This window comes from Lissotriton helveticus, chromosome 8 (assembly GCF_964261635.1).
Source record: "Lissotriton helveticus chromosome 8, aLisHel1.1, whole genome shotgun sequence".
Classification (NCBI taxonomy): domain Eukaryota; kingdom Metazoa; phylum Chordata; class Amphibia; order Caudata; family Salamandridae; genus Lissotriton; species Lissotriton helveticus.
Window position 1 is genome coordinate 152,694,266 of NC_136069.1, and position 21,573 is coordinate 152,715,838.

Genomic DNA, 21,573 nt, shown 5'->3' on the forward strand with positions numbered 1-21,573 from the left:
GACTCCCGGCGGTCACATCTAGCCGGAAGTGCCGGCTGGCCGGAGAGGTCGAGCGCCAGCCATCCTTCTTCTCCCCGGGACCCTGGTGACGTGAGCGGAACACCGCGACCCCCGGCAGCGGTAACGGGGGGCCGTGGACACCACCTGAGGCCTCCACGAACGCCGTGCACCACGAAGGGGGTGCCGCCATCTTAGGCGCCGGACGCGCGTCGCATCCCAACAGTGGCGACCCCCCCTGCTTGGCGGTGGTCGGTCTGGGGCCCCGGTTGCCTGGAGGGGGCTCCGCGACCCCTGAACTTCGACCTGGGAGAGGTGGGCATCGGGGGCGAGAATTTCTTCCCCCTCCCCCCTACTTGCCTGGCGGAATTGAGTAGGTGCGAGCGGACACTGACTTACACACGCCTGGAGGGAGGCCACACATTAACGGCAGCGGGGCCGCACCCACGAACCTGGCTTGACCCGCACCCTGCTGACCAGGAGCAAGGGGTATAACACGGACTGGCCGGCAAGGGGGAAACCACTACGTCTGTTGCCATTCGGAGACACGGCGCCCCGCATCCCCTGCTGTGACGGCTGTGGTCAAGAACTACCGTCGCGTGCACGCACAGGGTGTCCATCGGCCCTCACGACGGACCTTACATCTCAGAGGGTGTCCGACATGTCCCAGAGAGGCCCCAGACAAACTGCCGCCCAGGCCAGGTTGGACAAATTTGCTTATGACAAGCACTCCCCACCCCAAGACCAGCGCAAAACGGGGGGGAAAACGACGGAGATGGAGGGCGCCAAGAAGGCCACTATTGAGGATGTTCTGGCGGCGTTGGCGCAGGTGCAGGCGACGGTGGGTGCTACAGCTACTGAGGTCACGCTAATCCGAGCAGACCTCCACAAAATGTCGGAAAAGGTCAAGCAAATGGAGGTAGTCACCAAATCCCTGGTCGAGGATGTATCGGAACTGCAGACGGCGATGGAACGACTGCAGACGGACAACAAACTGCTTCGTGACAAGTTGGATGACCAGGAAGGGCGCTCCAGACGCAACAACGTCCGAATTTTGGGAGTGCCGGAATCGGAAAACACGGGGGCCATGGATCTCTACGTGGAGGAGTTGATTAGGACCAAGCTCCAACCTAAGGGCCTATCGAACTTTTTCTCGGTAGAACGGGCCCACAGGGTGCCGGGGGGGAAGCCTAAGACTGGAGGGCCACCTCGGCCAATACTGGCAAGACTGTTCAATTTTAGAGACCGCGATACCATCCTACAGGCCGCACGAGTGGCACCAGCCATCCAGATCCAGAACTCGAGGATAGCGTTTTTCCCGGATTACACGGCGGAGGTCGCCAGGAGGAGGAGGACATTCCTGGAGGTCAAGAAAACATTGCGGGAAAAAGAACTACAATACTCGATGCAGTTTCCGGCCCGGTTGCGGGTTGTAGCAGACAAGAAGGTGTGGTTCTTTGACACCCCGGACGCTGCCCGGGACTGGTTGGAGGGATGGCACACTGTGGACCGACAGCGCAAGCCATCCAGGCACCATAATGACCGCGGAGGACACAACGGGACAGGCTCACAATCATCTGGCCGAGGTGGGGCAGAAGGATCGCACTCGCATGGAATTGCTGGGAATGGCGAAGAAGAATGACTCCCATTCGGTCAATGGCTTCACTGACGACTGCTGATCGTCGTCAGATCACTTAGTAGCTGTTTTTGGACTCTGGCGACACTACCCCAGAAGCACGCAGGGATGCCGCCTGCTCAGGGAGACACTCTCCCCCCTTACACGCAAGTACTCTGGTTGTGGGATGGGTAAAGCGCTCTGCTCAGTTGGGGAGGCGGGCAGTTGGAAGTCCGTTAGGCAGGGATGCAGGGAGGGGGCAGTTGGGAGGGGGGGGTTTTGTTAATGTTAGGAACGTACATGCACGGTCAGGGAAAATACCTAGGTTTCCATATGTGTTCAAGCGAGACGAGAGTAATGAATAGGGAGATGCAACTCCCAGCAGAGCCTTTGACGGTGGGTCAACCCCGGATGGGGGGGGTGTCCCTCGTGGGGCCCTCCTGATTCCTGGTGGGCAGAGGCACGCCCGGTACCCGGGTATCATTTCTCCTGCACTACACTACCAGCCCCTGAATACCCAATGGCAGATATTTCCAGTCCCGTGAGGGGAGGGGGGGATGCTGAAGCGCAATGCCCGGCCTTGCGTGTCATGTCCTGGAACGTGAGAGGGCTGGGGGACAAGGTTAAACGAGGTTTGGTCCTTACCGCGATCAGGAGACAGAGACCCATGATAATACTACTGCAGGAGACACATCTGACAGGGGGGGCGGTCAAAGCCCTAGATAGACGAGGGTACAAGATGGTAGTTCACTCGGACTTTACGTCCGGCTCCAGAGGCACCGGAATCCTGATGCAGAAGAATACATGGTTTATCCCCATGCTCACAAAAACTGACGATCAAGGGTGCTTCGCAGCCCTGCAGGGACAGTGGGAGGGAAAGCTTCTCACCCTGGTTTCGGTATACATTCCCCCAGCATTGCACTCAGTACACCTCCCCAAATTGGGTGAGTTTATTCTGGCTCTCCCGGAGGGTGAGATTGTCCTTGGAGGGGATTTCAACGCAGTCCTTGACACACAACTCGATAGATTCCCCACACAGGCCCCCGCGGGGGGGATCCCCCGCCTCCAACGATTCTTAACTGCCATGGGCCTAGCTGATATTTGGAGGCACCTCTACCCTAACACTAACCGATACACCTTCCACTCCTCAGTACATGGGAGTCTGTCGAGAATCGACCTTTTCTTAACCCTGGGGGACGGTCTCCGACTCGCGGAGGACATGACGGTCCATCCTCGAGGGATCTCGGATCACTCTCCTCTTACACTCACACTCTCCTCACAGACAAGGTCACGTAGGCGACTATTCCCCATACAGGCCGCTTATCTCAAGGTACCCCAGGTCCACAAGGTGCTCAAAAAGGTGACATCGCAGTATTTTACTGAAAATGTACACTCGGTGCACTCCTCCGAGATACTGTGGGAGGCTTATAAGACAGTTCTGAGGGGGGAAGCCATAAACGCCATCACAGGATACAGGCGGGAACGCTCCCGAGAATTGGACAGTATAGACCTGACCTTGCAGGACCTAGCGGAGAAGCATGAACAATCCCCCACGCCCTCCACCTTACACGCACTGACATTACACCAGCAGATCTATAGCGACCATCTCCGTATGTATGTCAAGGGTCAGCTGCAAGACACCCAGAATAGGGTCTACGAGGTGGGTGATAAGGCTGAGAAACTGCTGGCGTGGCTCGATAAACGAGAAGGGAATTCTAGGGGGGTTCCGCGTCTGAGGGACGCAGATGGCACGCTGCACACCAATCCAGAGCGCATTGTGGATCTCCTTGCAGACCACTTTGAACAGGTTTACACCCCTGTCCGGGTGGTCACCTCGGACATGGCCAGAGACGCACTAGCGCCGATCGCAGTCCAAACACTGTCCCCGGAAGCATCAGGAGAACTGGAGGCGGATATCACCGCTGAGGAAATACACTTAGCTATTCAGGCCCTGAACCCGGGTAAGGCCATGGGGCCCAACGGGATACCAGTAGAGTGGTATCAAGCAATGCCGGAGGCCCTTAGTTTACATCTGCTAGGCATGTTCAAGGAATGTCAGGAGAAGGGTACACTCCCGCCTGATCAAAGGATAGCAACTATAGTGACCATCCCCAAACCGGGCAAATCACCTGAGGAATGCTCCTCTTATCGCCCTATCTCACTGCTCAACGTGGAAGTGAAGATACTAGCCAAACTCTTGGCGACACGACTCTTGCCCCACTTATCTTCTCTCATACACCCAGACCAGTCCGGGTTTATGCCACACAGGAACACGGCGTTGAACCTGCGACGCCTACATGGCGTGCTGGCAAGGGCAGACTCGATAACGTCCCAGGCAGTAATTTTGGCACTCGATGCCAGGATGGCGTTTGACCTGGTGGAATGGGCGTACCTGTTTGAGACGCTGTCGCGCCTAGAATTTGGGCCCCGCTTCATTGCATGGGTCAGGTTGCTTTATACAGATCCAGAGGCTAGAGTGATAGCTAATGGCCATGTCTCTCGGAAGTTTTCCCTGGGAAGGGGTACAAGACAAGGTTGTCCCCTCTCCCCCTTGCTATTTGCGATCTCGCTGGAGCCCCTTGCCACGCTCATCAGAACCTCGCCCCTGCTTGAGGGCATCTGCTGGAGGGAGGGGTGGGAGGACCGGCTGTCCCTATACGCGGACGACATGCTGGTCTACTTGTCTAATCCCGCCGACGGAATTCCGGCCTTGTTACAACTTTGTGACGCCCATGGCAGGATCTCGGGATATACGTTGAACTGGAATAAGTCGGAACTGTTTGTTCTGAAGGGACAGCCTCCGGCCCTTGACCCGAGCTGCCCTCTACGGGTGGCAAGTTCATCGTTCAAATACTTGGGCATCCATGTCACCAGGGACCCTACAGAATTCGTTGAAAAAAATTTGAAACCCCACGTCGATAGACTCAGACGAGACGTTAAGTTCTGGTCGGACCTTCCTCTGACGCTCTTGGGACGGGCCGCACTTTACAAAATGATGGCTCTGCCCAGGTTTTTATATGTCCTCGAGAACACGCCATACCCGATAGCCCCCAAATTCTTTCAAACTGTGGCGGCATTGGTTTCCAACCTCCTGTGGGGGACCCACCCTGCCCGTATCGCCCAATCTAAATTACACAGAGGCTGGTTTGATGGGGGTATCGCCCTTCCCAACTTGAAATTATACTACTGGGCAGTGCACCTTAAACCCGTTAACCACTGGCTACATGCTTCGCAGGGTGAGCCGGCGTTCCGGGCGGACAGGGGACAACTGGGCTCTGATAGCATGTTGGCTCCGTTATACGATCACCGCAAACTTCGCTCCTTAGTGGGACCCACTAAATTAACGGTTGCGGTCTGGCACACAGCGACAGCCGCACTAGGATGGAAGGGGGTGATCACCAAGCTGACCCCACTATGGGACTCCCGAGTCCTCGGTCATTTGAGAAACAGCAAGGGGTTTTCACATTGGGACACGATAGGGATCTCCACAGTGGGAGATCTTTGGGAAAAGGGCGGGGTACTACCCTTCAGTAGGTTGAGGGAATTGCATGACCTCAGTGAAAGGGAGCTCTACAGGTACATCCAGATACGACACGCACTACTGGCAGTACTGCCTGCCAACACCGACCTGCCGGAATCCTCCCCGCTAGAGGACCGTCTTCTCACTGAATTCATGGTAGAACGTGCAACATCCCTTGTCTACCGCAAACTACTTAATAATTCACCAGACCCGACACTAAAATTGAAGGCGAAGTGGGAGGGGGACATTGGTGAGGTGGACGAACATGAATGGAATGAGGCACTGGCATCGCCTAGGGAGGTCGGAATCTCATCTAGACTACGACTAGTGCAATTGAAGATAGTACATAGGGTCTACTACACTAGAACAATGCTACATCATATTCACAGGATAGAACACCCTTACTGCCTTCGTGGGTGCGGGGAGGAGGGCTCATTCTTCCACACCATATGGGACTGCCCTCGAATTCAAGAATATTGGAAACAGATATTACGGACAATCTCGCAAACACTAGAATTGACACTACTACCAGACCCGAGGAGGTGCCTCCTCAATATATGGGAACCTACAGACCTCACACGACACGGTCGACTCTGGGTCACGGTGGGGTTGGGGGTGGCGAAGAGAGATGTCGCGCAGCGCTGGGGGGTTCCAGAAACACCGACCAAATCACAATGGTGTCTGAACATGGACAAGACAATGGTGACGGAAAGGGCGGTCTACTCTAGCCGCGCCTGCCCGGGGAAATGGAATAAAATCTGGTCCAGGTGGAATACATATAGAGGGGAGATATGTGACCCTTTGCCAGAGGATGACCCGGAAGACTCAGATGAAGAGGGGGAGGAGGGATAGTTAGGTAGGCGGTGTGTGAGATTGAGAGGCGCGGATACAGAAGGGGAGACAACTGCTCCAATACCCCGCAGAGAACTAGGGCCAGGAGGGCAGGGACTTATACATTACAGGCCCGCAGGATTAGAAATAGGCTTACCTCCTGCAGGATGGGTTGCCACCTTCGAAGGATCTGTAGTGGGAAACCTCAGTGAGATACTTCCAGATGATCAATATTGCACTAAACCTGACCGCACTCATGTTCCTAGAGGTTATTTTGTTTGTTTGTTTGTTTGGTTATAAAACTGGGAAATCACCACCCATCACTTTCTGACCTACTGCTCGAAATGCCAAGACCTGTGAATGTAACGGCTGTCAAGCTACTAATTTTGTTTGATATCGCTCTGAAAACTGTATAACATAACTTTAACACCATGACTGGGTATTAGCGGCCGGCCCAATGGGTTGTAGGCATTCTGCAGTGTACTTGTAAGATGCAATAAAAGTTTTTGATCCCAAAAAAAAAAAAAAAAGCTTTTTTCAAAGTGCCATGGAGCACGAGCTTTACATGTGCACATTTGTTTTAGGGGTGCTTCAGGGGGGCCTTAGGCCCGCGGGTACCCTTTGGTTTTGCATTACCTAATTTGCGATTATCAATTAGGTAATCGCACATAGGTAATGCAAAACCATTCAAACCTAAAGGGCCATATATGTAGTCTAAAGGGGAGGTAGGATTGGCCATCCAAGTCTCACAGAGTTGTCCAACTGAGGGCTTTCCTCTTAAATATCGACAATGTCTATCTCTTGATTCTGAATCACCCATCATTAATAATTCTTGCTTAGTGTGGCCTAGTGGAGATGCCTTATTATTATTATTGATCTTCATTACATCTACCATCACCTTCAGATGTTTCCTTATTGTTTGAGCCCAGTTTAGATCACTTGGGGTGATCTCATCTCAACATAGGTTGGCTTTCTTAGGTTGTGAGGATGTTAGTAATTTGCTCCAAAACTTTAATGTTACTATAATCATAGACCAGGATTGGAGCTCCGCCTCCACTCAGTTAGCAGATGCCATTGTATGTTTGGTTAAAAATAGTATTGTTTTTTACCTGTTGTATGCCAATCTGAACGTTTGTCTAAGCTCAGCACTTCTGTTCTGCATAGAATTTTAGGAGGGATTAGTGTTTTTTAAGCTACTATAAACAGTTGGAGGGAAGGCCCTCCAAGTCTTGTTTGAAGTTACATAAAGCTTCAATGGTTGATAATGCTTTTGCTTTTAATGTCTCTATTTGAGAGGACCAACTCAGGGAATTAGTAAAGAGCATCCATAAATACCTATATTAAATGGTTTCCTCGATTTTGTACTTCCCTATAGAACCTACGAAGCAATGCTCCTTCTCACCAAAGGCCATCATTTTGGTTTTATCTGAATTAATAATTGACTTATTTTTCTCGCAGTACTTTTCAAATTCCACCAGTTTCCTCTGTAAGCCAACTGTATCCCCAATAGAGCGCCCAAGCTTTCTAGTTTGACCCACAAAATCTCATTATTCCATCAAGTCAATGGCAGCCCGGGAATCCCCACAACAAGCAGAAAAAAACCCTCCAGTTTCTAAGGATGTTTGTGAAACAGTGCATAGGCTAATGAAGAGATTGATAGTAGAATGCACAGGCTTAAAGTTACCCTGTCCCAATGGACTCAGATTCAACTCTTTATACCATTGTGTAAAAGCTTGTAGCAATATTTTGGTATAACTGTTTGCACCCATATCCATTAAACTGATTAACCAGTGGTTTTTGGGGACCACTGCATCGCCTTTTTAAAAAATTGGTTTTATTATTGCACCTTTCCATTTCTTACGGTAAGTCTGGGCAGGTGTACATTGTTTAAGCACATCTGCATTGAACTTCGCCCAACAGTTTATGTTAGTCATTAATATGAGTGCTGGCCTATCAAGGGAATCAAGAGTACTCTATTGTATTTGGTGCCTTGGAAAGGGTATGGACCAGAAGATTGTTCATAGGAACCCACTGCCAATGTCTGCACAATCTGCCTTTCGTGAGGCTTTCATGCCTGCTATCCCACCAAGTCTACTTGGCATATCGCTCTTTTTGGGGGTGAGGGACTGTAAACTATCTAAGATCTCTCAATCCTACTTTGATATTTGTGACCTGTAATTTTGTTCTGTTGCTCAAATCGCCATCTTCTGGGGTCATTCCTTCCAATACCCCTCTGTGTTCCAATTGATCATTCCCTGAGGCCTTTTATTCTATAGACCATTTATGCTGTCATACAGTATCCCCTGTAGCCCACTATCTTTTGTCCCTGTTGTTTCAAGACCCAATTAAGGCCATATTCAATCCCTGAGGCCTACTGATTGTCTGACACTTTCTCCCCAACGCTCCGTAGTTAAAATCGATGACACCATTCTTTTGGAGAGAGTGGTTCTGTCTTCCCATCCTTGTTTGAAAATCTCCATTTGCACCCAAAGACCTCCAGCCTGGATACCCCATAAGATCCTTGCCTGAATGCTTGTTTTCTTCTCCTCTGTGAACTGTCTTGTGTGCTGACATTCTTCTTCCTGAGAGAGAAAAGGCATAAAGAGCCGTTTTAACAGACTTTTGAAGGATTCCATACCAAGCTAACTAAAAATTAAACAAAGACTAAGAATAGTGCAATAGCTGACATTTTTTCATTGCTTTGTGTTCAATTAACATTTAGAACTCCTAAGAATAGAAAAATAGGACTAACTATTTGGAGCCTTTTTAATCTAATGTAAGGAACTAAGAAGTTTATATTCTACAGCTCAGTACTGAGTATTGAGAAAGAGACTCAGTGATTCAGAGCAAATTTCAAGCAAGGAGGTTCTCTTTAATACAATAACCAAATGCTTCAAATTTATCTCAGTCCTTTATTATTTGTGTGTCTCAAATGTTCTTGCCCTAGAAACTGTGCTTACAAAGGTTTTCTAAGGCATTACAGAGATAATAATAGATTATTTTCTGAGCATCAGGTTCTACTACTAAGGTTCTACGTAGCCATCGCAGAATTTGCTGGTCTGTATGAATCTCGTTAGACTGAACTTTTTCAGAGGTTTTGACCTTCCAGTCGTAATCCTTTATTTTTTTGGTATGGTCCTCAGGGTGGTGTATTTAAATTCGCTCACTAATTTGTGAGCTGGCTATCAATACATTTATCACCTTGCTTCCTACCCCTCACTATGACCAACAAGGTCCATTGGAAGACCAATACCACTGAGGGTAATTCAGGATCAGATTAGTATGACAAAACTTAATTATTGTTACACAAAAATGTGTTTGGATCTAGAATAAAAACATCCGCTGCACCACTAGAATTTTCTTGGACTGATTAGAACAGTGCCATCCGCAATTATGAGAAACGACACCTTGACAGGGTTGACCTATGTTCATCCCTAAAAAGGTGGACCCAAAGCATTTCTATATTTTTGATCTAAAGGGTTCAAGAGGGTGTTTTTGAAAAATCTCACCAGATATGATAGAACAGCCATCTTGTTTTTCTTAATGGCTCAAAATGGACCAGGGCCTAATTAACACAGAGCCTACAGTTAGCCTCAACTAGGCTTTAATGCACACAGGCAGCATCCAGAAATAACAACATTTTGATGATGCCATCAAACTTTCTCTAGCAGTCTCATAAGACTAGAAACAGCCAATCTTTTGAACACAACATTTTTCATGATAAAGTCTTACTTCAACAGCATTCTCTAGAAGAAACCCACATTGACAAGGATAATGATTGATTCATCTACCATCCAATCTTGAATCTATTCAACAATTGTTTTTTTAAAACATGAACCCGGAATCGAGATGTAAAATGAATTTAGTTGGACAAAAATCAGTGTAACCTCTGACCATCTTGAAAGTAGCACGAACAGTTGCATGTCTTAGAATACAATGGCACCCCAGTCTTGCATGAGCATTCCCCTGTACAGATTGGCCAAATGGAACCAAATTCAAGACAGCCCACAACCAATACCACCAACTCCTGAAAAAGACGAAAAGAAGTGTCCTGGCCGGTTGCATTGAAGCAGGCGCCATCCACAGCAAAGAACGCTTCAACATCGTTGCAGAGTTCTCCAGCCCCTCAGCCACCAAAAACGTCATCACCTCTTCACAGGAACTCTGTGACACCCTGGCAGACTTCTTCCATCACAAGATCTCCAGCATCTACAGAAACTTCAAACACCAAGCCTCCGACATCCTTAACCATCTCGCTGCCATGAATGAGGAACACTACGACCACCTGCTCACCACCTGTGACCAGCTCACTAAGCGAGACACCACAGATGTTTTGAGCTCCTTCCACTCAGGAAAAAACATGGACCCCTGCCCTCACCATATCTTGCAAACTCAGAAGTAAGATGATCAGCAGCAAGCTCACCGCCATGTTTAACAGATCCTTCACCACAGTTGCCCTCCCCAAAGAAATGCAACACACAGAAGTCACCCCTACTCAAGAAACTATCTGCCGACCACAACAAACTCAAGAACTACTGCCCCATCTCTCTGCTGCCCTTTCCCACCAAAGTCCTGGAGGAGGATATCGACCACCAACTCACAGAACATCTGGAGAACAACAATCTTCTGGCCACTTCCCAATCTGGATTCCGCACCAACCACAGCACCAAAACTGCCCTGATTGAATTTGTAAGCAGCATCAGATTCCTCCCTGACCAAGGGAAAATGGCATCCCTGATCCTCCTTGACCTCACTGAAACATTCAACACAGTATCACACCACACCCTGATCCAAAGGCTTCACAATACTAGAATCCAAGGAGACGTCCTTAAGTGGATCACCTCCTTCCTCACAGAAAGAACCCAGAAAATCTGTCTTCCTCCCTTCAACTTGGAATCAAAGAACACCATCTGCAGCATCCCTCAAAGTTTGGCCCTCAGCTCTACCCTGTCAAACACCTACATGACTTCCCTGGCTAAAGATGTCACATCGCATGGACTAAACATCTTATCCTATGATGATGCTATCCAGCTCATCCTCTCACTATAAGAAGACCCTCTGACACAATAACCAACTTCCGCAGGTGCGTGAAGAGCATCACCGACTGGACAAAAGACAACTGGCTAAAATTAATAACAGATAAGACAGAAGAGCTGATCTTCGGGCGCAACACCTCCCCATGGAGCAACGCCTGTTGGCCCCCAAAACTAGGACCCTCACCCACACCGACCAGCCACCCCTTTAACATCTGCATCATCCTAGACAGCAATCTCTCATTGAAAAACAGATCAACGCAGTATCGTCCATCTGCTTACTCACTCTCCACATGCTACTCAACATCTTCAAGTGGTTCCCCATCAACACCAGATGGACCATCACACACGCCCTTGTCAGCAGCCAAGTGGACTTCTGCAATGCACTCTACATAGGAATCACTTCACACCTCCTCAAGAGACTGCCAAATATCCAGAACACAGCAGCCAGGCTCATCCTTGACCTCCCTAAAAGAACCCATATCACCCCCAACCTCAATGAGCTCCACAGCCTCCCCATTCAGAAGTGATGCCTGTTCAAGATGCTGATCTACACCTTGAAAAGCCCTTGACCACTAAGGACCAGTTGACATCAACCAACGACTGAACTTCCACCTTCCCTCCAGAAACCTGTACTCCCCCTCCCTCTGCCTCGCCCACACACCCTCGTTTGCCGCAGCAACAGTGTAAAACAATCTTTCTCCTACCTCACTGCAAAGTCCTGGAATGACCTTCTACTTCACCTACGGATCTCATCCTCCCTGCTGAAATTCAGAAAAATACTCAAGACCTTTCTGTTCAACTGAGCCCCTCCTGCAGCAGCACTTCCAGCACCTGGATACCCTCACAGGTGATTAGCAACACTATATCAGTGCAGAATGATTGATTGAACTAATAACTTGTTTGAGTCTAGATTTCTGCCTACTTTTTTTGGTCTGATAGGCAGTATGAATTATCTTAGGGTGAACCTTTTTGAAGGCAAAATGAATGCTACTTCCCATATATTTTAACTGCAAGTATACAGAAGATCAGTTGCCTCCCAGGCATCTAATGTGTAGATGCTGTAGTAGTCAAATCAGGCAATCACATTCATATTGCAAATTAGGATGAAAATTACTTTTCCCATGGGCAAAAATCTGCTTTGACATGTGTGAATCTCGGTACCCTTTTCCAGACCAAAGTGCTTCCTATTTATTCCATTGATGGCCCCTTTTCCTTTCCAGGATGGGAGATAAATATTGCTCCCCAAACCTGAACTTGGCACTTCAGCGATCCACATTACTGTCTTTCAACGTGTCTACTGTATTGATACGTCTTTCATTATGCCATCATTTTTGTGGGCGAACCTGGTTTCAAAATAATTGTCAACGTGGTTAACTTTTCCCATATAAACTCTGGCATAGGCTTCCATTGCAGCCCCTGAACACTTTACTCTCTACATTCTATAAAATATGAGACTGTTCTGTGTTACTCAGTAAATATGGATGCACAATGAGAATGGTTATGGAGCTATATGATTCACCAAACTCTAGCATTCCACGATCAACATAGAAAGTGAACTTATCTTCTATAACATTATTTCTCATAGATGATTCAGATCCAGGACATTGTTTACATGAACCTAATTTCTGCAACCAGACTGGACCAAACACATATTTTCAACGGCTGTCCTGGCTCCAGTTGTAGCCAAAAGACATCGAATACAGCATCACAAACAAAGTGAGTTCAATGCCATTATAATAGAATGCACGGACACCAGTGACAACAGCTCCTTCCAATTGTCATGCTCCCATCGAAGCTGAGATGACAACGATCGAATTATACAAAGTTGGTGCTGTTTCAGAGTGTACTAACATAGCACACTCTGAAACATTTCAGAGGCATTTTGCTAGCATGCTTATATCGTGATTAACCAAGTGTAGATGGATTGCTTTTTAATGCCCCTTCCCAATGTATTGTCTTCATAGCTAATCAAAAAGTCATAAAAGTTTGTTGAGGTGTGGAAAAGTAAATTTTGCCATGTTCTGTGTCCCTACGCCCCATCCATCATATGTTATGTATGCATGACCAATATGCGTATGTTATTCCCCATTTCTGATTGAAGACGCAATTACAGTTGTGTCCACCTCTGGTATGTTAGTTTCCAGTTCTCGTGAATACTACGAATATCAGGCCTATGTAAAGTAATGTTGCCACGTTTCTCAGTGTGCACGTTATTCCATTATAAAATCCCCGTTTCTAGGCCTCAAGAGGGCCCGGACCCTGGATTCAGCTCCTGTCTCCTGAAAGCCTCGCTGAGGAGCGATACAGCCCCCACCTGTATCCTCGACCCTTCACTTACTTCCTGCCTTGCAGTACCCGGTGCAGCCCGGCTCTGCCTCTGAGTCTGCCAAAAGTATGTTATAGTTCCAGCTATCAGTTCAGTCCTCCTCCTCTGCATTCCTAAGCTACTGAACTACATCAATAGTTTCCGTCATTGTCTAGCCTTCTCGTCTCCATGTTAGAGAAATACTGTATTTAATGGTCATTTTAATATTCTTCATCACGCACTACATGTAGAATAATGCATGGTCCAGTCTTAGAATCAGGTTAGCCTCTCCCCTCATGACTTCTAGTTTATATCAACATGTTCCCTAAACATTAGATACCAGATAGGGTTTAGGTACATGTCGCTCCGACCCTCCAGACTTTAGTCTCTGCTCCTAGCACAGAGTTCGTAGCCCCCAGCTTCTCCTAGTAACACGTCATTGTCAGTTTTCGCGCACCATTAGGTTAGAGGTCCCGGCTCCTTAGGTAGCCCCCTCCTATGTGTCCGCCCATTCATGACATATTCTGTTACGTTTCGCATCACATGTCTATGTAAACTCCCAGTTACACCTCTTTTTACTGTTATCTCTCGCGACTGTTACACGTCACGCCTTCTGCTCCACCCACTGTTACGCCTACTGCAATGTAATGCTATGTGTTTGCGCTATGTATATAAATCAATGTTATGTTATTAAATGTTAGCGCGCTCATCCCAGACCTAGCCCCAGCAGCTGCTGGGCCTCTTTTCCCCTGCTCGGCCCCAGTTGTCCTGCTGGGCCCTGTCATTCTGTTCCTATGCAGGTTGTCCTGATCCTGTCCTTATGCTGTAATAAACCTGCAGAAACTCCTACTACCTCGAATCTTGACTCTTATTTATTGAGCTATCTGTTATGCTATAAGTCTAGTCAAAAATAGGGTATTATTTATTTATTTACCACAGAGGAAAGAAGCTTGATCAGGATAAATAATGCAAATAGACTTTGCATCTAAGTATAATTTAATGGCATTGATATTTAGACCCTCTATTGCTAGAGAACCATAAGTCGTAGATCTAAAGGTCTGGCACAATCTGATCTAAGGACTGAGAATACTACATAGATTAAAAAATGACTATCTGCTAGAGTCATCCACTCTCATAGAAGGGTATCTAGCTGCCAACAAAATAACCATTACCTATAAAGGAAGTTCATATGATGAGAGAGCTGCAATTTCCAGGAAATAAGCCTTGGGAACTGAAGGTCTGAATAGAGCAATTCGTCTCTGGGACAATAGAATCTCTGTACTGGAAGGAGGTGAGGGGTTTCAGAACTGATTTGTAGCAGGTCAGAGCACCACAGTCTCCTGACCCAAGCCAGGGATATCAGAAAGAAACAAGTAATGTGGAACCAGAACTTCTGAAGAACTCCCTGAACAAATGATGATGTTAGCAGAAAACATAATGTAGTTTGTACTTCCACAGAGGATGTAGTGAGCAGAGTATGTAGTACATTCCATTCTGTCTCCTAATGGACTGGTCAGTCATTGGCTTACCCAAATGAGAACCCAATAACCCACTACTTCATAGCCTACGTCTCAGTCGTGTCCATTAGACAGGGGCCTGGTAGTCCTCATCCACACATGCCTTCGCAGAACCAGAAAGAAATCCAATAACCTAGCTAAAGGACCAACCACATTCAGATTAGTCTTCATGCCCTGCTCTGACAGAGCCATTACATCCTGCATCAACTCCTTGAATCTTTACTTGTATGGTTTAGGAAGATTCATGGTAATAAAGACTTTGATTTCCCCCTAATGTGTGAGTATATCTGGATAACAAACATATCATGCTTGAAGGCTTCAAGGCAAGTCTAGCCGCAGCAATTATTCAGTCATCTTAAACACTCGAACTGTAAGAGTCAGTGCTTAGATTGCCTTTGTTAATGGCTACACTGTTGGGCTACACGTTTCTGATGAAGAGGAAAAGCTGGAAAGAATGCCACCCTCCCCACCCTTTCCGCTAGAAACTTTGGTGTCCTAATTTATCCGGCTCTCTCATTCAACACACAGGTGAGCCGAACGGTGTCTACTTGCTGTGCCACTATTAGAATACTGAGGAAGATCGCCCCATATCTATCCCAGGCAGCCCGGAAATAAGCAACGGTTGCCTTAGTGTCATCTAGGCTAGATTACTGTAATGCCCTTTACAGTGGCATAAATAAGTATTCCATCCACCGTCTTCAAATGGTACAGAACGCCGCAGCCAGGATGGTTTTGAATCTCCCTAGGCTAGCTTCTGTAACCATGGCCAGAAGGGAGCTTCACTGGCTTCCGATCTCCTCTAGGATCTCTTTTAAACTTCTCTGTCTGGCCCACAGCGCTATACATGGCTCAGGCTCAGAGGGAATAAGGTCCCTTTTATGTGTCTACACTTGGTCCCCAGATTTGCGAAGGCAAGATGGGGAGGCAGAGCTTTTTCGACCCTAGCTCCAAAACTTTGGAATTCCCTCCCTTTGGAGCTCTCAAGTCAATCTCCTTTGGCTATCTTTAGAAAACGCCTGAAGTCTTGGCTTTTCTCTCAGGCATATTAGTGATTATGCTCCCATTGCTCGGTGGTTATGCAGTTGGCAACGTGGACTTTCTGTTTGTTTGTCTCCGCGCCTTGACGCCTCTCGGGGCTAAGTTTGCACGTTACAAACACATCTTCATTCATTCATTCATTCACCAACAACTGTGACAGCTCTGAAAAAGTAATTGAGTCCTTGGGTCAAAATGGGGCCTGGTTTGGGTCAGTCCCTGGACCTTTTAAGACCCCCCCCATTTGGCCCGAGTCATGTTAATATCTGTGAGATATAGGGATGTCAAGGCACAACACAACATTCTACAGGTGGGAGACTCATTATTTTGCATGATGCCGCTAGGCGTAGCAGAGAATTCAGTTGCGAATATTGCTAACATATCACCATGGAAATCAGCTTGCTGAGCTGAGAGCCAGGTGGAGAAAAACTCATTTACAGAATCAGTTTTGAAGACGACAATGAGTGTTCCTTTGATCTCATGAACTTTTTGTGAAAGGGAGAGTGATGTACGTGATCTCCATAAAAAATGCATGCAATCTCTAGGGTAGCCCAGGTTAGACATTGATTTAAGGCATGATTCACAAGGTCTAGAACCTGAAAATCCTGAAGAATACATCCTGAACAAAGTAGAATACCTTGACAAACATGAAGAACAGGCTAACACCGTCAGCTTTAAATCCTGTGTCAATGAGGGCGCTGATGTCACTGGCTCTTGAACCTCATGTTATAATGGTGATCATGTTCAATACGGTGCCCGTAGAATGCTGCACACAGTGTCATTTGGCATTGGTGACCACTTATTGAAAGCATTTTTCAGATCCATTCAGGCTCCTTAGGACAAGGCTCATATTAAGCATGTAAGAAGTTGGTAAAATGTAGATGTATAATTTGTAGGGGTCCACCATTTCCTTAAGGAAGGCAAGGTGGGTTGATTCTCTTGGGTACCGTCACAATATCCGCATTTGTTAACATGTTGTAACAAAAGTCTAAGAAGCAGTGGTCATATGACCTGACATTAAGTTATTACCGTGATCCTTGGAGTAGTAGCACCAGATCACTTCGGGGATGCTTGAGTCGAAGCAGCAGCCTTTGGAGAGGCACTCATTTTCTGAGATACCGCCATGGCCACAATCTGTCCGCTCTTTAGGTCCAAGGGCACATTGTTGTTTATCTATTTAGTGCAGAGAAAATATAGCATGTGTCAGCATGATTAGGAGCACGTTAACTGTCACTAGTGATACCTGATGTAAGTTAGTATCAATCTCGCTTTACACCAAAAGGCCTGATGTTATAAACATGGCATTCTCATGTTGTCGCAAGAAGAAGGGTACAAAAGGCACAATTGCATAGGATAATGATTGCAAGTGGAGTGACACCAGGAAGTTGATATAGTAGCATCCACTGAAGCCGAAAATTGAACGTCTTTGTTCTATTTTTATAAACTTTATACACAGGACAGAAAAATGTGCAACAAAACAGTTGTGTTAGAAATTGCTCATTGATGTGTAATTTCTTAAGGAAACTTTAGAGCTTATCTATAGTGTTTTCACTTAGGGACTGATTTACAAAGACATTTTTCATATTTCAGCCTTTCATAAACAGGCATAGAAAAGCAATCCTTAGATTGCCATGAGTCAGGGAAAAACTGTTGTAATAATCACCTTGGCATGGCAAATCGGCCATTGTTGCCTTTCATTATATTTGTAAGCACACATTTCTAGTCTTATATCTATGGATGCCAATACACGAAATTGACTGTGCTAGCACAAGTGACATTACAAACCCTTTTCCCCTGATGACATCACAGAGTTGGCTCTTAGACCGCCAACAGGCTGTGCTGCGTTACACTGCATCAGGTAGGCGTTGCATTGATGGAGCATGGGTGTTCATGTATCACCCATGTATTTTGATGCACATTCAGTTTTACTAAAAACAGTAAACCTGGATTGAGTGCCTCTGTGAGGCTGGTTTAACAAAGAAAGATATCTTATATTCGGTTCGTTACTTCCTCTTTCTATGGGCACTGTGTTCTGCATCACTCATAGAAACAGGAATATATATTGTTTTTATGCAGGAAGGTAACATTGTATGCACAATAACAATCCTGCCTATAAAACAAGCACTCTTGCACCATTGTGCAAGGGATTTTGTGTTGGCGCTAGGAAGAAATGCACCAGCACTGGGAGAGACTAGACGTGCACCATATATTAGTAGATATGGCACCTTTCTGCTTTTTCCTTTTCATGCAAGGCAGTGCAGCAAGGTGCCTTGCTGCGTTGTGTAAAGGTTAGTAAATCCAGGCTCTCTTGCCAGTTTTGGTGTGCAAAAGGCCCACTTTGCAATGATAAACTCCCAAGGACTAGTGGAATTTTGTACGTGCAAGTGAATTTGGCATAGAAGTTATAGTGTAAAACAAGGTTTTTTGTTAACACCTGCAAAAATTAGAACTGTCGTGAAATGTAGTTTAGAGTGTAGGACGAGTCACCTGCAATTAAAACCCACATATATCAATACGTCAGATTAGAAACACATACTTATAACATATTTCTTTTATTTGACATGAGACCCAGATGTTTTAATCAAAGACATTGGGACTGTACCAAGGTCACATTGTGAGTGCAATAAATCTGAGAGTGAACCTGGTTTCTCAAATTGGCCCCGATATTTAAGGCTTCATGTATCAACCTAGTTTGTGTTCGCAAAGGGTGCGCATCGCTATAATTAGACCGTTTGTGAATACAAATATCCTTTGAAGATGTATGAAAGGCTTTGTTAGTGCATTTTAGGTAAGTCTCTACCTTTTAGGATTACCGAAAATTGCAACTACTTACAGGGAATCACAATTTGCGATTCTCTAAGCACATGTACCAAGAATTTTCTAAATGCGAATTGTGCATTTAGAAAATGTTATAATGTCAATGGTAACCATATGCAATTTTAAAAAATGCTTTCACCAAAGTACCATGTAGCACGAGCTTTGCATGTGCACATTTGTTTTAGGGGTGATTCAGGGGGGCCTTAGGCCCACGGGCACCCTTTGGCTTTGCATTACGTAATTTTTTCTTAGTGTGGCCTAGTGGAGATGTCTTATTATTATCCTTGATCTTCATTACATCTACCATCACCTTCAGATGTTTCCTTAGTGTTTGAGCCCAGTTTAGATCACTTGGGCTGATCTCATCCCAACATAGGGGCCCATTAGGATGTCGGGCGAATTGCCTCCGCCAGGGTAGCAGTGGCCACCGCCACCCTGGCGGAGGCAATCCGCCCGACATCCTTCCCTTCATTCCCCCCCGCCATATTACAATGGCCGAGGGGACCGCAGCGGTGGGAAACACCGCCCACCTGTTTTCCGCCCCAGTCGCCTTGAGGCCGGGGCGGAAAAGGGATAACATGGTGGCGGTGTCCATCAGACACCGCCAGCCATATTAGCATGGGCATTGTTCAATGCTTTTCCGTGGCGGCAATGCCGCTACGGAAAGGCATGCAGTGTTCACTCTGGGGTGCCCCTGTGGGCCCCCAGAGTGATGGCCAAAGGGGGGTGGCACACCGGGGGGGTACCTGTGGTACCCCCCTGCATTTGCATAATCGCAGCGGCAGGCACCGCGCGGTGCCTGCAGCTTCGATTATGCAAATAAGTGCATTTGTTTTTAACATTGTGGCGGGCGGTACAGTGAGCACCGCCCGCCACAATGTTAAATTGAGGAATGCGCCCGCCACTGTGGCGGGCGCATCCTAATGCCAATGTCGGGACCCCCGCCCTTTAGGCGGGCGGTCCCAATCTCCGTTAGGGTGGGGGGCGGACAAAGTCCGCCCGCCATCCTAATGGACCCCATAGGGTGGCTATCTTACGTTGTGAGGATGTTAGTAATTTGCTCCAAAACATTAATGTTACTATAATCATAGACCAGGATTGGAGCTCCGCCTCCACTAAGTTAGCAGATGCCATTGTATGTTTGGTTAAAGATAGTAGTTTTTTCTACATGTTTTATGCCAATCTAAACTTTTGTCTTAGCTCAGCACTTCTCTTCTGCATAGATTTTTAGGAGGGATCAGTGTTTTCTAAGCTACTATAAACAGTTGGAGGGAAGGCCCTCCAAAGTCTTGTTTGAAGTTACATAAAGCTTCAATGGTTGATAATGCTTTTACTTTCAATGTCGCTATTTGGGTGGACCAACTCAGGGAGTTAGTAAAGAGCATCCCTAAATACCTATATTCAATATGTTCCTCAATTTTGGACTATCCTATAGATCCTACGAAGCAATGATCCTTCTCACCAAAGGCCATATTTTGGTTTTATCTGAATTAATAATTAACTTATTTTTCTCGCAGTACTTTTCAAACTCCACCAGTTTCCTTTGTAAGCCAACTGTATCCCCAATAGAGCGCCCAAGCGTTCTAGTTTGACCCACAAAATCTCTTTATTCCATCAAGTCAAAGGCAGCCCAGAAATCCCCACAACAAGCAGAAAAAAACCCTCCAGTTTCTAAGGATTTTTGTGAAACAGTACATAGGCTAATGAAGAGATTGATAGTAGAATGCACAGGCTTAAAGTCACCCTGTCCCAATGGACTCAGATTCAACTCTTTATACCATTGTGTTAAAGCTTGTAGCAAAAATTTGGTATAAATGTTTGCACCCATATCCATTAAACTGATTAACCAGTGTTTTTTGGGGACCACTGCATCGCCTTTTTAAAAAATTGGTTTCATTATTGCACCTTTCCATTTCTTACCGTAAGTCTGGGCAGGTGTACATTGTTTAAGCACAACTGCATTGAACTTCGCCCACCAGTTTATGTTAGTCTTTAATATGTGTGCTGGCCTATCATCTGGTCCTGCAGATCTAGGTAATTTTGTTCGCATGATAATATGTCTAATTGCTGATTTTGAAAATAAGGTGATCAATTCAGTGTCAGTATTAGACAGCTTCCTAAATCCAACATTGTATTTTTCACTGCATATACTAACATTAAATGATCTACCGAATCCTCTATAGATGCCATACTTCGTGTTCTTGCCTCTCTGCCATGAACCCCTATGCACACCAATTTCCAAAATTTCTTAACAACGTTGGTCGAAATTTCCACCATCACTTCATCCCAATTCTTTGTGTATGCTGATAATTTATTCTTTTTTAGCCTAGCTTTAGATTTTATAGAGATTTATTGGTAGGAACAACCATCCATGGATGGTAAATAAGCAAATTTCATTTTGATTAACTTGCATTTTGCCATTCCAGGTATGGGGCATCAAACCAGGGGGCTTTTTTTTTAGTTGTCAACCCACCGTGAAGGCTTTTCGGGATAAAAATTGTCCATTATCTTTCAAACAATTGACCACAGCAATTGTTATTTGCTCATAATCTTTGATTGGATTGCCACTTGTTGAGGTCAATTAGGAGACACTACTTGGCTTATTTATTTGATTTTGTTATAGGGCAGAGCAGCAAGGAACGTTGCTGTAGTGCCCTACACCAAAGTGAAAGGGCAGGAATGCATTGTATTTAAGCAATACAGTGCATTCCTGCCCTTTCTCCCTGCACAGGTGCCGTTGCAGCAGCCTACTGCCAAAGCAGGCACCCTTTCACCAAATGTAAGGGTGCCTCTGTTGGATGCAGGATTTTTGTGTGCAGGAAGGACTATTCTAAGCACAAATAGTAAGAGGAAAAAATTATGAGAAATAAACACATTTCTCCTCATTACGCTTCACCTGA

The 21,573-nt window shown here is 46.3% G+C and overlaps 1 protein-coding gene across 8 annotated transcripts in view; it reads right to left on the bottom strand.

Annotated features, from left to right (window-relative positions):
- The window catches only part of LOC144772452 (uncharacterized), a 275,339-nt gene that overhangs the window by 144,681 nt on the left and 109,085 nt on the right, over nucleotides 1-21,573 (bottom strand). For all 8 annotated transcript variants that reach the window (XM_078656784.1, XM_078656785.1, XM_078656786.1 and 5 more), the window contains one exon: nucleotides 16,886-17,029. In XM_078656784.1, coding sequence (XP_078512910.1) covers nucleotides 16,886-17,029 — 144 coding nt within the window. The remainder of the gene's footprint in view (nucleotides 1-16,885; nucleotides 17,030-21,573) is intronic.